General features: G+C 36.1%; 1 protein-coding gene across 3 annotated transcripts in view; it reads right to left on the bottom strand.

Annotated features, from left to right (window-relative positions):
- Window positions 1–1,320: 1,320 nt before the first annotated feature.
- SAMSN1 (SAM domain, SH3 domain and nuclear localization signals 1) overlaps window positions 1,321–15,638 on the bottom strand; it is a 101,096-nt gene continuing 86,778 nt past the window's right edge. For all 3 annotated transcript variants that reach the window (XM_025379479.1, XM_025379481.1, XM_025379480.1), the window contains 2 exons: window positions 14,744–14,894; window positions 1,321–2,199 (listed from right to left, as the gene is read on the bottom strand). In XM_025379479.1, the coding sequence (XP_025235264.1) occupies window positions 1,997–2,199; window positions 14,744–14,894 (354 nt within the window). In that variant the 3' untranslated portion in view covers window positions 1,321–1,996. The remainder of the gene's footprint in view (window positions 2,200–14,743; window positions 14,895–15,638) is intronic.

Below are 15,638 nucleotides of genomic sequence, written 5' to 3'. Positions count from 1 at the left end.
GCACTGCACATGCAGTTAAATCTCAGGGGTCTGGGAAAATATGCCAGACATTAACAGTGTAATATCCTCCAGCATTTGAAATAACACTGTGTGTTTCCTGTTTTTTCCTAAGGTATTATGTTTTATTTGTTAAAAAAAAAAAATAGGTCACATTGGAAGGTACTTACCTAAAGTTCGAATGGATCAATTTAAATAGGAAGATGGAATCTGTTATATGGGAATAATCATCATATTCAATGCCTTCTAGCAAATATTTCCTCAGTGCCCACTGTGTGCCAGGTATTATGTTAGGCACCGGTGATTAAAAAGACTAAACAAAATAATCTCTGTCACAAGGAGTCACAGTCTTACGGAAGGGCAATTGTCATACAAATATATAAAGCATAATATGACAAGTGCTATGACCCACAATTTACAAGTGGAATGGAAACACAAAGAAGAGGGCACCAAAGGGAATCGTGGAAGGCTTCACAGAGTAAGTGACCTTCAGGATGGAGAAAAGAGGGAGACTTCCTAATGTGGAAAATAGCAGGAGACACTCCAGGCAAATAAATATGAAAAGTCACAAAGGGAAGAAAATTGCAAGTCGATTGTTATGACTGGAGTGTAGATTGAGAGGTGTGTGTGTGTGGTAGTGGTGGTGAGGGGGTAGTTACAATTCATACTGTAGGTACAAAGCAATTGGGGAATACCTTATGCAGCCTGGAAGAAAATTTGGATATTATACTAAAGACAATGAAAAGCAATCCAAAACTTTCAAGCAGAAGAGTACCTGATTTGATTCATGGGTTAGAAAGATTTATCCGGAGGCTGTGTGGAGGATGGATGAGAAGGTAGGGGGTCAGTTGGAAAGTTACTGCCATATTCCGTGCATGAGATCATGAGGATCCAAAGCAAGACAACCACCATGGAAATGGATAGAACGCCATGAATATGAAAGCCTTTTTAGAGGTAGGATCCATAGGGCTTGATTACTTATTGAATTTGTATGAGGAGGACATATGTGAGATGAAGCAAGAAATGATTTTCTGCTTTGATGACTGGCTGGGTGTTAGTAGCAGTGAAGAGGAGTTGGCAATAAAAAAGCAGAAACAAATTTGTAGAGAAAATCGATGGTTTGGTTATGTGGAATCGAAGTTTCCTGGGGGTATCAAGTGAGTCAGATAAACATCACTGGGGTTCAGGGGACAGATGAAGTTGAGGAGGTTGAGATTATTGCTATGGGATGCACTTATATTACAAAAAGTAAGGGGTGTCTGGGAGGAGATATTTTCTCTAAAGTCCAACATTAAAACCCCCAAGTAACACTACTCTGGAAAATGCAATATGCAAATAGTTCTTTTTATTATTAACATTAGGTTATGTCAAATTTTAAAATATTTACACTTAAAGACAAAACATCTGTACAGTTATTACAATTGGTTTCACTAAATCAGAAGTGACAACACATTATCTATACTTTTATACTAGAAAACAAAATGAAGTCAACAAAATATAATTACTGAAACTCCACTGTGGATCAGGATAAAATGTGTCCGATATTAACTCACACTTTCCCAATAAGTGTAAAAATGAATATGGCATTGCTCGGACAACTTGTTTCAACAGTGAATCCTCTATTACTATTTGTTCAATAACATATACAAATTCAAAACTGGCAGGTAGGAAAAAAGGTTACTTTGTTTTTTGCAGATATTGTACTTGTAAAAGAAAGTCAAATGAAGCATATGTCACACGTACCAAAGTCTTACATTATGCCTTTCTAATACAGGCAAGTGAAATATTAACACATAGCATTTAAAATAATAAATATGTATTTTATTGACAATAATTTGGAATGTTAGTGATACAAAATTTTATGTACAATTACTCAGATTAAAACATTTAAATCCTAGGTTTTATTTACAAATATTTATCTTCCTCTCCTATTTGATGTTTTAGCTCAAGAAGAGTTAAAACGGAATGCATCTGTAGATATATAGTTGAGAGTGTGTGTTCAGTCACTTGGCTCTGTGATAGTAATCTTATGTACCATGTCAGACAAATTTTCAGACTCCAGATCCTCTTTGCCATTATCTGAATTTCCTGATGAGATATAACAACCAGAGTCCCTTGGGCAGTCATCTAACTGTGACTTATTTAAGGAGATGTCTGAGCTCAAGGATAGGGGCACAGGTTCATTTTCTTGCTCTTGAATAACTGTAAATGGAAAAGAGGGCAGGAGTTAGGTAAAGCAACACAAAATCTTATTCATGTACTCATTCACTTTCAAGTATTATCCTATTTTTACTGTTCTAGCCATGACTTCATTACAATGGAAAGTTCTGCAAGTAAAAGATATCTTTGTTTATTTCAAAAGAGAGTTTTGTACTCAAATATTCAAGCTACTGTTTTATTAGAAGCCAAAATTTGCCCCTCACTCTTCACTTGCAGTTTCATGGAATTCATGTGCATTTCCTGCATAAGCAAAGATCAATATGGACTCTCATTTTACATTAATAATAAGCTGCCAGAGAAAGCAGATTGTATCCACAGTATGACTGATGCCTTGTCCAAATACTCCTTAAAGTATCATTACAAAAAGGCACTTATAGTTTAAATGCACAATCCAAGTCAATAGTGATCTTTGTGAAGAATTTTAGATTCATGTTAATTAATACATTATCACTATGAGTAAGAATGTACAGTAGGACTTCAATTATTTGGAAGTTAACTAATAAAACTTTAAATATCCAGGGTTTTCCTATGTTTGCATGTATCACAAAATAGATATAAGAAACCAGGTTGCTTTTAGAAAGTAAAACACCAAAATTTCCACTGAATCTACCTTATGAATATTTAGTCTTCCGTATCTTTGTCTGTAGTCCTGAATAATAATCATTTATTTTCAGATTGATAATTCTGCATTCTTAAAGCAGTGTTCTATATTCAACAGGCATTATCTTTTAGAAAAAGATGAATATTAAGAATATAACAAAATATATTTTGGAAGAACCCCTAAGCAGCTGAGGTTCAAATGTTACTCTTCTCGATTCCTTTAGCGTCAGCTTTCTCTCTGTCCATGTGAAGCTGAGCTCCTCAGAGAAGAAATAGGTCTCAGGTACTGCCTCTTAACTGCAGTACCGTATCTTCCTCTTTCCCCTTATAACATTGGGGCTTCACCACAGTAGGTATTTGAATAGCTCCTTGTTGAAAGAGCCAAACACACATTTAAGGTTGGGAAAAGAACTCTCCCTACAGAGGCTTTGCACTTCATCCCATTCCAGTGAGAATAAAGTAAATCCAAACCTCGAAATCCTTCAAAGAAGGAAAATGTACAATTTTCTTCAATAGGCTATTATAATGCTAATTAATTTATATCTAGGAAATCTACTCTTTATCTTATGTATTTTATATATATATATGTATATACCTTGCTTTAAAATGCATTTTCTAGTTTCCATATGTTTTGCTAACACTAGTTTGCGATCCACTGTGTGTCCGATTGCCATCAACTTCCATTACAAATGAGAATTGTGCTGTAAGTTACCCTTGTATTATTGAATTAACTTCTCTTTAATATTTATAGAATGGTACTAGTTATGCACCATCCATGGGAGAAATTGAAAAGTTAAAATTAGTTAAAATATGTTCTAAGTTCTGTAGTTTCGAAGAAGAAGACTAGTTGAGAAAGGCTGGAAGAAAATCATAAAAATTGCTTCTTAGTCTACTCATCTTCAGAATGAGTCATAAAAGTTCTTTTAACCTTTTCCTTAGGGCTTGTATTTGCAACAGTGAAATCATATTCATGCCATTCTTCTGAATCTTTTGCCCTACAACTTCATTTAACTATAGATTCAAATATCAGGTATTTGTCTAATGATATTATAACTAGTTCTAGGTATAAGATGACAATTTTAATATGCACCTATCGTGATTGTTATTTTTAAATTTTAGCTACCATGGAAGCATTTTGTGTTCGTTATTCATAACAATGTCTAAGTTTGGGAGGGTTTACTTATGATTCACTAGTCTTTCTGAGTATCAGTCATTCATTCTTCTTTCTAAGCCCTTTTTTTATGAAAAGGCAGCACTAAAATGGGACCTCATTCTCTGAAGAATTGCTTTCTATCCTGCCTCTGCTTTTCTATCTTATTGCCACCGAAATGAAATGAGCCAGCTCTGTGTTCCATTATCCAAGTGTTTCTAGAAAAGGCCAGAGGAATGAGTCGTTTTGTATGCATTCTGCCACATCAGCAGTGATCATCCTATTTGGAGTGTGAACCTCTTAGTCATAATGATTGTGGGGATAAGGCCACATTTCCCCAGATTATGTTTGGGCCAATATTACCTCAATGCAAAATTAAAAGAACTGATCTACTTCCCTTCACATTGATATCCTAAACAAGACTTGGCATAATAAAAACTGTTTGTTCCCAATATTCTGTTCTATTTAGGCTGATTACCAATTGTGGGACTCTCTTCAGGATATGAAACAGAGTCTTTAAGAACTATAATTTCCAAAATTAGTCCTTCTCCTTTTTTTAAAAAAAAAGTATTTAGCTTGTTATTTCACCCCCAGAAGCCTCTGTGCATTCACCTCAATGGGGAACAAAGTAAATAAATTAAAAACTGTCTTTACCAGAGAATATGTCATTGTGTAATATTAGTAATAAGAATGTATTTGTTTTTATTTCCACACGAGAAATGCTATATCACATTCTCTAAATTCTAGGAATGATTTTGTTTTAAACACAGGTCATTTATTGTAGAAACCTTTCATCTGCAATTTTTATGGAAAAAGAAAATAGTTTCTCAGTATGAAAGTTATGCAGCACAGTAATTTACAGAACAGCAGTAATTTGCTAAATGATTTCCTAGTGAAATGAAAACATGACTGTGCCTCCTCAGATGCTTCCCACCAGGCTTGCAATAATTTCAGGCAGGTGATCAGCTGGAACCCCTCAACTGTAACTATAAAAAGGCAGGTCATTATGTTATATTACGGAGATGAAAGCTATATTGCATTCACTTTTGTATTTGGAGGATCGAGATTTTCCTCTTCTTGTTTCTTTTCATCCTGACACTAATGACAGGGATTGGCGCAAACCTAGGTCTTGTGCTATAGGTGTGTTTTTCCTGCAGAGGAGATGAGCTCATACTAATGCATCCACATTTTCTTTCTAAGTCATTTAGTCCCTTCATGTGGCCATGAAACAGAGTAAAGCTAACTGGTCTACCCAGAAATTGAAACCATAACCTTCATCAGTTTTGTCCCATGGTTCAATCATCTGGGCTAACCAGGCAAGTAACACATTGGAATAAGAAACAGGTTTGCCTACAAAATTACGGACTTCCCATAAGATGTTTCAGTGCATCTTTTTATACTAAACCATTTCGGATAATATGCTAGGTTTAAAAAAGTATACATAATTCATGTATTCTATTATTAAAATTATATAAAAACATACACATATGCATACAATTTACAAACAAAAGTGTTCAAATTTGTTAATTTCCTCTCTATTTCTAAGGTCATCCACATTGCTTTTTAATGAAAGAATTAAAATGGTATAATTTTTCAATAAAGCCCCCAAATGGTTTGTAAATATCTTAAAGGCCAAACATATCTAAATTAGAATACACTGAAGCATTATTAAATAATTTGAAAAAGGGTCTTTCTTATTGCTGCCAGTTGACAGCAGGCATAATAGGAACTCCAGAAAGCTGTATAATTCTCTACTCTATGTAATAAAAATAAAATGATAATATTAAAACATTATTTAGGAAATATTTTATCATGGAGAGCTAATTTGCATATTAAAATAATTTATTTCCTACCAAAATTGTTACAGAATTGTAAAAAGCCCATGAAAAAACATTTTAAGATAGGTATCAATGTTGAAAAAAAAAAGCGTGGCCTGGTGATGAAAACAGAAGACAGCTAATATAATTATTCACAAAATAATTATATTGGAGTTGTGACATTTAATTAATTAAGAAAGGCAATCTCAATTATACTAAAAGTGAAGACAGTTTTAAGGAAATAAAACTGGATCCTTATTCTGGGAAAAAATTCTATTCTAAGAAGAGAAATCTGCCCCACCTTTACATATTAAAAAGTTAAAGATTCAACTTTTATGAAAACTAAATTTTGCTTGACTCCCAGATTTCTTTGCCCAAATCATCCAGACTTTGTCTTTACCATTTTGCTTGCCTTAGTTTTGAAACCTCTCTTTCTTTGAGCCAAGTACTATAAAATTATGCCATCTTGAGGGCATAGGAAAATTCCTGGCTAAAGGAATTTCTCAATAAATAATTTTTAAATAAACACAATGATATTTAGATGAATTAAAGAAAATTAGAACTAAAGAAGAGCAAAACAGGAATTTTGTTAAAATTCAAATGAGAATACCTCTGAGCTCCATCAATCATCTTCCTGTTTTTCTCTATCCTGGGGCCATCTCCAAAGAGGGAAATCCCAGGGACACACATCTCAGGATGACTGAAAACCTCAACCTCATGTTTTAACCTCACTGGAGTCACTCAAATGAAAACCCAGCTACTGTTCAGGTAACTATGGCTATATTTATTTGTCCACATTATCCATGGAGGAAAATTTAGTGGACAACATGGCATGTCTCTCAGTTATTTTTCATTTCATCTAAAGCACATTCTTAAGTTACCTGAACACTTTAATTCTCCTAATAACAGTGACTATCTGGTGTTCATTTCACTTGAATACTAACCCACCTTTTGGAAACACAACAACAAATGAAAAATAGGATTCCATTCATAGGAAAACAATCCATTGCTTCTGTTCCCCTGAGGCCATGAGAGGATATGGAGTTGAAATGACTTCCCCTGCTCTTGCCTATCTCTTTTTGGAGCCTAGCTTCTAACGAGATGTGTACCTGGAAATAGATCTTTTCGCTCTCAGCCAGGGCAGTCTCCACTTCCACTGTGCTAGGTACTTCAGCAGGGGCAGAGGCATACTCACTCAAGATCACCATAACTCAGCACCTACCTGGGCAATCTCTTTAGACTGCTCCTCTCCCCAACCACGCACCCTACGGAGGACTGTATTTATCCTCCTCAGTTAAAGGTGTCATATTGTACTGACTATTTTGGTAATGACCAAATAACATTTAAAACTGTCACACATTATTTAATTAGGGGTCTTGGAAAGTCAAGTTCATATTTCTTACAGGTTAATTAAACCCATTTACTTGATGAAGGAGTTAAGAACATATTACCCCAAAATACGCTGCTCTGGCATATTGACTATTTTGAGTTGAAGGCACTTGAAGAGAGCAGGTGCAAGAATATCACTCTGACTTTCCTTTTTTTTTTTTTTTATTTTTAAGAGAGAGAGAAATAGGGTCTGGCTAGGTTGCCCAGACTGGTCTTGAACTCTTGGGCTCAAGCAATCCTCCTGCCTCAGCCTCCCAGAGTTCTGGGATTACAGGCGTGAGCCACCATGCCCAGTCTGACTTTCCTTCTGCTACTTAAAGGCAGATGACATTTCCATGTGAAAGCCACTTTCCCTCTACCAAAAGGAAAGTATCATTCCTATCCTCGGGGACAGGAAGTTGAGGCAGAGGGAAATCTGTACAAACAAGCAATGTTAGACAAGCCCTTATCTTTCTACCACTCCACCCAATTAGCTAGCCTATTTCAAGCTTCTGTGACTTGTCACATTTTCACAACTTGTTACTCTTTTTCTACTTCAGGATACAAGTGTTCAACTCTAACTGCATCTTTGGGTCTTCATTTCCTATGACAGCTCCCTTGCCACATGAAATTTGTGTTAAATAAATTTGTGTGATTTTTCTCCTGTTGGTCTGTCTTATGTCAATTTAATTTTCAGCTGTTGTAAAAAGTCTAAGAGGGTAGAGATAAAATTTTGCCTTCCCCAGATAGATATGGTAAAAAACTAATCTAATTTCATTATGTCTAAAATTATTACTTTTGACAAAAATAGGATTACTCTGCATATTTTTGGTCTACAATTTACTTTCACATTTAACATGTTTTTGAAAAACTTTAGTATCGGTAAACAGCATGCTGTATCATTTTCCTAACATAGCACCTTCAAAACTACTTTATTGTTTGGGTATATCTTAATTTATTTAACAGGCTAATTATTGATGGAAGTCCCTATTGTTTTTAGTTTTTACCCAAAACTACTAGATTTTTAGCTAGTATTTTTATGCGTTTGTATCTTGACTTTAGTAGAAAAATACTTAGAACTGGAATTTCTGGATACGAAAGTGTGCATATTTTAAACTTTGATTGTGTTTTACGTTATTACCTTCCAAAAATGCACTTATTTACACTCTTGCACACACGCATGCACACATGCATGGTTAGCATATTCATAAACTAAATCTTGACAACATACCCGAATACCGATCTGCTTATTACAAATACCTGTATGTGTGAGGTGGGATTGCAGGCAACTTTATCTTTATAATAATAGAAGACTGACTTAACTATTTGGGGATCTTTTGACCTCCTCATTCATCATTTACCCATTTTACGTGCATTTGTTAACCATCCACTAATGCAAATCACAGGACTAGGGGCTTGGGGAAAGCACGTGGTAATAGAAGATTCGGTCTTGTTTGGCCAGGGTAATCATTACAATGCTATGTGTAGTATACAATCACAATGCAATATAAACACAGGTATAGGAGTGCTCTATACATACAGGCATTAGAGAGGTACTTATGTGACTAAAGTGAAAAATCTGTGAACACTTTTCATTGGAAATTTTCTGATAGAAAAGTGAGAATCCTTAGGCTTTATTTTATAGTTTTTTTGTGTGATGTAGAATACGGCATCCATCATAAATGAAAGTTTAGAGGTAAAATTAAAAAGAAATCTGAAGAAATTAAATTGCATGAGGGCGAACAACTATGACTGTAGATATTAAATACATACAAGTAAAATGCCTGCATGCTTTCTCTACTCTCTGTGGACAGGTAGCATAGCTTTTCTTCAAAGCTGTATATTTCTTGAATCTAGATGCAAATCATATGGCAAGTGGGTTGGAAACTCCAGGTACACATGTCAGGGGCTAGGGCACCAGGCTATGCTGGCATACTGTTAGGCCAACTGCTGGACTGCTGCTTGGCATAACTACAAATCTCCCCTGCTGACAGCTCGTGTTCCAGGCTCCTGGCTGCGGCCCGCCATTTGCCCTGCATCGATTTGGGCAGGCAGGCAGGCAGGCAGGAAGGCACAACTGGGGATGCTTGAGCAATGAGGGGCTGCTGTGACCACAGCTGGTATCAAAGTTCTGGCACACAACCCACCCTTTCCCCTTCCTCCTCATTTGGCACTGCAACCAGAGCTTGCAGGTACCTCAAATGCATTGTATATAGATTCTGTAAAGTTTGCTTATTCTGTTACATTTTTTTTCAATTTTAAATTTAATTATCCCTGTAATCTAGAGCAAACAAGGTATTTCCATCACCCATTTTCCCCAAGGACAATAGTACACATTCTCATAGACACAATTTTAAGACACATCGAAGTGCTTCTAAATGTGGAAAATGAGGAACAAGTGCAGAATAAAGAAAAGATGTTTACTATAAACAACAGTAAACCATCTTATTATTCTAAAGAGGCACTTCAGAGTAAGACAAAGGGGCCTTGAAGATTGTGTTTATGGAACAACACACACACACACACACACACACACCACACACATTCTCTGTTCTTTTTTTTATTTGGGAATATTTACTCCCAAAGTAAATGAAACATTTTTAAATTCAGATGACAAATAGAAAAACCCAAATATGCACAAAGTAAACAGATCCTGCTCTCTTGTCCCTTCAAGAGCTGCATCTCACCCCAGTTTTTCTTCTCCTTATAACCTTATCTAGATTCCCAGTTGAGGGAACCGATGACCTAATTCCTCTCAGTTCTAATGCAACACAGGAGCAAGTTCCAAATATCTATGCTGGTCTTGCTGGGACTGCAGAACCCCAGGGGTAGTTATCCTCCTCCAGAGGTAATCCTGTGATCAGTGCTAACACCACATGCCAGCCCTTGTATCAGCTTGTTGGAGAAGCATCTTTACTTCCCGCCAAACAGTGACCTAGATACCATCTCACACCTGTTAGAATGGTGATCATTAAAAAGTCAGGAAACAACAAATGCTGGAGAGGATGTGGAGAAATAGGAATGCTTTTACACTCTTAGTGGGAGTATAAATTACTTCAACCATTGTGGAAGATAGTGTGGCAATTCCTCAGGGATCTAGCACCAGAAATACCATTTGACCCAGCAATCCCATTACTGGGTATATACCCAAAGGATTATAAATCGTTCTACTATAAAGACACATGCACACGTATGTTTATTGCAGCACTGTTCACAATAGCAAATATTTGGTATCAACCCAAATGCCCATCAATGACAGACTGGATAAAGAAAATCTGGCACATATGCACCATGGAATACTATGCAGCCATTAAAAAGGAAGAGTTCATGTCCTTTGCAGGGACATGGATGAAGCTGGAAACCATCATTCTCAGCAAACTAACACAGGAACAGAAAACCAAATGCCCATCAATGACAGACTGGATAAAGAAAATCTGGCACATATGCACCATGGAATACTATGCAGCCATTAAAAAGAAAGAGTGCATGTCCTTTGCAGGGACATGGATGAAGCTGAAAACCATCATTCTCAGCAAACTAACACAGGAACAGAAAATCAGACACCATATGTTCTCACTCATAAGTGGGAGTTGAACAATGAGAACATATGGACACAAGGAGGGAAACATCACACACCATGACTTGTCAGGGGCTGGGGGGCTAGAGCAGGGATAGCATTAGGAGGAATACCTAATGTAGATGAAGGGTTGATGGGTGCAGCAAACCACCGTGGCATGTGTATACCTGTGTAACAAACTTCCACGTTCTGCACAGGTATCCCAGAACTTAAAGTATAATACAAAAAAAAAAGTATAATCCAGTTTACATTTTCAAGGTCAAAGTGGGTACAATGCTATCTATCTTGGGCTAAGACGAGAAAAGGAAAAATGCTTGCTTTAAATCTTAGAAGTCTGTTTTTTTTTTTGTTTTTTTTTTTGTTTTTTGTTTTTTTTTTTTCCCCCCATGTTTTGTACCCCATCTTCTTGGTCTTTCTAGATACATTTAAGTCTCACATAGGACTTGTTGTCTTTTCTACATTATCTCAAAATTTTAGCTCTTATCCTCATGATATGTGGCCATTTTGCTCAACTTTTATATTGAATGATTAGCAAAGCAGATCCTTTTATGTTCTCAATTTAACAAACAATGAAACACCAAACTAGGAATTTATTGCGATTCCTCAAACTGACATCATTCACTGATCAAAATAAAATGCATCCATAATATCTTAGAAAATTTACATGCCCTACTCTTAAAAAAAAAAAGCAAACTATTTTTAACCTTTAACGTGACATGCATTTGTTTTTAACTGTCTCAGTTTTATATAACCATATACTCAAGGTCTTTATCATTCAAGGTACAGGAAGGTTGTGTGTTTAATCTTTAGCATGGTTGTAGGAGATATGATTCACAGAGTAGAAAATAGATAAAAATAAGCATGCAGCCAGCATGGTGCCAAATCATCAGAACTCACCATCTTATCAACAAATGGAAGTCATTCTTCTTTATTTCTTGAGCAAAGCAGTTTCATATAAGATAAATAGCTTTCAGTCAGAATAGCCTAACATGCAATATGCATCTTTTTGACATGTATATTCTAATACTACTCTAAACCGTAAGATTAAAATAAGAAAAATCTCAGGGTAGTGTGTTGACAAGAAGCACTGGTTGAATCTGTATTTTTTTTTCCATTTTTCATCTCCCAGAATTTGGCTGTGTGTATGTTTGTACCTTATGGGCTGTCATTAAGTAATCAACTTCTAGTGACCTTCAAGTATCATTTTCTAAAGTTTTATGCAGGGGAATAACTTCTGGGACATGTCCTTTTTATATCAAATATATATCAAATATCAAAAACCATTTAATGCTTTGGAGACACTATGTTTTGTTTTCAGAGACCAGGATATGGGCAGAACATGTTTCTAATAGATGTAAGAGACTGAATTATGGATTTGTGAGCTTGAAAAAGCCACTTAGCTACTGAATTTTCATCTTCTCATCTTGCAATGGAAGAATTTTGTGTCAGGTGTTTCTTTTTTTTTTTTAATTACACCAGCTCTATAAATAATTTTACCGTCTATGAATAATTGTTCTTTTGTTAGCATAGAAAGGAGACAGGTGATGAGTGAGGTGGAATGAAAAAATTAAGGGATGCAAGCCTTTGGCACTGAACCCATCTTCCCTCTATGGGTCCCTGGGGACGCTGATCATTGCTGAAAGTGCTGCCTGCCCAGGTTCCCAGCCCCTTCTCTCCACAAACCCTGTTGACAGGCAGCCATGGTAGCCTCTCATCTTTCACTTTCTGATATAGAAAACTGAACTAAAGCCCTAGAGACAATTGGTGAAGTAGCAGAAAACTTCAATTTTCAAATATTCATTGCTTTCCTATTGGCCAATTTGCACATGTGGAGGAGTTTATAGCAGACTCCCTTTGATTCAATCTCCATCTCTGCACTCATCTAGCTGTTTGACTTCTTTGAAATTCATCTCCCAATTTTTTCCTCATCTGTAAATTGGGTAAAATACCTAGATGTGTGCTATTATGGAAGAAAAGCAATTATTTACAACCGTTCAAAAATACTCTTCTCCTCCCTGTACTTCATGGCCAAATCATCTTGGAGAATATTGGTGATGACACTGGACATTGTCCATAATAAAACTCTATAGAATCTATTTCTAGGCCAAACATTGTTTAGTGAGGATCTATGTCTTGAAATGACAAGATGTGAAGGAAACTGACTCCTTTACCTGAAAGAACTTACTATATCTGTTTATACTGATCAGTTTTGTCTTGACTTGAAATATTGATTAAATTGACTACTTTCTGAAGTTTGAACTTTGCCTGCCTCTGTGACCGCATCTCCCTCTCTTTTCCATCTCCCAGCCCCACACTTCAAAGAAAGCATGTAATAACCTAAGCCTGATGATGAAATCAGTCCTGCTGATGTCAAATTAGTTATGTCTGTGAAAGCTCTTGGAAAAGGATGATAAGAATAAAGTAAAAAACAATTTCTTAAAAAGTAAACTACTTTTCACTAGATAAAAAGCCAGTGTATAGGAAACATGAAACATGTGCTCTGCCTCAATTTTGTGGGACTTATGAGAAACAGTATAGAATAGCCCACAAAAGGACAATCAGGAGGCCTGGTCCCTAAATAACGCTTTCCTCCCTCCTTACTCTCCATCTAGGCTGTTACGTGTAGTGTTAGAAAGTATAACATAGCAGCACATACACTGGGTTGGAATCCCAACTCTACACTTCACTAAGGGAGTGTTTTTAGACGAGTTACTTACTGTCTCAATTTCTCATCATAAAATTGAGGGCGGTACTGTCTAACTCAAAGATCTGGGGTAAGTACTCAAGAGAATAATCAGGAAAGACCCTGGCCCAGAGTCTTGCTCAGAGCACACATGTTTTAAAAAATGTAGTTAATAATTTCTAGTATTATTTTTACTGCTGGGTGTGGTGGCTCATGCTTGTAAAGCCAGCACTGTGGGAGGCCGAGGTGGGAGGATCACTTGAGGTCAAAAGTTCGAGACCAGGCTGGCCAATATGGTGAAACCCCATCTCCACTAAAAATACAAAAATTAGCCGGGTGTGGTGGCATGCCTATAATCTCAGCTACTTGGAGGCTGAGGCATGAGAATCGCTTGAACCCTGGAGGCGGAGGTTGTAATGAGCCGAGATCGTGCCACTGCACTCCAACCTGGACAGCGGATTTAGACACCATCTCAAAAACTAATAATATTAATACTAATAATTATTTCTAGTAGTAGTATTTTTTGATAGAGAAGGCTGGATTTGATCATCTAAGTTCCTTTTCATCTTTAAAGTTAGACTTTCCCCATTTGGTTGCTCACAAAATACTCCTTGCAGAGTCTGGCACACCCTAAGCTCAGTGTTTGGGGACCTGACCAGATTTGGCAGGAAAGGCAATCTGGATGGATAATTATAAAAAATGAAAGCTATTCTATCTTTACAAGCCTGGTTGGTGTAGACAGTGTTCTGTAAATCTCCATGATCATTTCATCTTCAGTTAATACTTACAAATACAGAGAACCATCTCATACAATAAAAGTGAGTGCGGAATATTTTTGCAAGCTATTAGAACATTTTGAAAGAGTACTATAAACATGTACAAGATGTGACTATGTGGTAATGAAATGAATTTTCCTGTGTGGCATGAAGGCTCATTATCTTAAAGCCATGCTCTGTGCTGTTTTACAGAAGCCATGTGTGACATTTCTCACTAATGGCTTATGCTGTTACTAAATCCTTGTCTCTAACTCCCTCAGTCTTTGGGAATGCAGGCATCCACTTGCATGTAAATTAATACCTTTGCAGAATGGAAATGAGGTAGCCAGAAAAGTCCTTTCATTTCTTGAGTCCAATAAGGAAATAAGTTCCTTTTCCTAATTATATATTTGACCATAGTTATTGTTTTCAAACTTACATGGAAATACTCATTTTATGGGAAAGCATGCTTTCATGATCTCAGTAAATAAAACGGGGGCTTTGTTTCTCATGATTATACTATTTACATTAAACTGTGATTATCAGCTGGGGAGAAGAGTAGGTGTGCACACTTACTTTCTTCTTCGAGGAAGTTTTCAGCGGCTGATAGTAACCTTCTTCTGTCGTCTGGGTTTTCAATATTTAATTCAATGAGGTGACTCTCTTTTATATCCTTTAAATCTTCTAGAGTCTCATAACCATTGAGCAAAAGTGTTGAGGTATATTCCTGTGGGACAAAAAATATAATGCAAATTAGATTCAAATATTTTATTTCTAGTTCTCTTTAGATTTAAAGAAAGTATAGCGATGCATATAGGAACCAAAGGTGCCAATACAACTTTCGCTTAACTTCACTTGTATTCGTTTTTGACATATGAACTCCAGGGCTCTTCAATGGTTGTGTTGTGTCATTCTCGCCTTTCGGAAGGCCAAATGTAAAGAGGAATTAATTACCTTAAGCTATACTATTCCAAATCACGGATCCATTAAATAGTTGGATCATGCATCCCATTTGGAAATTTTTCACTTCTCAACTAACTGAATTGGCAGAACGAGCATTGCTTTAAGTCTGTCAATAAAATGCCTCTAGCAGAGTAGCATGCTACAGTTATATTTCAGAATCTACATCTCTTCTTGTTTTCATGATTGCAAAAGCATCTGCTCTCAAAATGTTCTTGGGGTAGGTTAAAAAATGAGTTTGAAACAGATGTAATTCTGTACAAAAAAGTGGGTGTAGCATTTTGGTTGAAAGGCATTATATAAACCAAAGGAATTCAAGACTTTCTACTTAACTGAAAACTTTTACTAAGCATAGAAGCACTGTAGTTGGGGCAAGAATTGTTTTCTCAGCATGTATATTTTGTTCATCATTTGAATCAATATATATTAGTTTAAAATTCATAGGTTTCTGATTTCAAAGTCTGTATGTTATTTTGAAACCTCTTTTTTTTTTTTTTTTTTTTTTTTTTTT

This window comes from Theropithecus gelada, chromosome 3, assembly GCF_003255815.1.
Source record: "Theropithecus gelada isolate Dixy chromosome 3, Tgel_1.0, whole genome shotgun sequence".
Taxonomy (NCBI): domain Eukaryota; kingdom Metazoa; phylum Chordata; class Mammalia; order Primates; family Cercopithecidae; genus Theropithecus; species Theropithecus gelada.
Note: the sequence above shows the minus strand (reverse complement) of the source record. Positions and strands in the feature narration are given on the sequence as shown.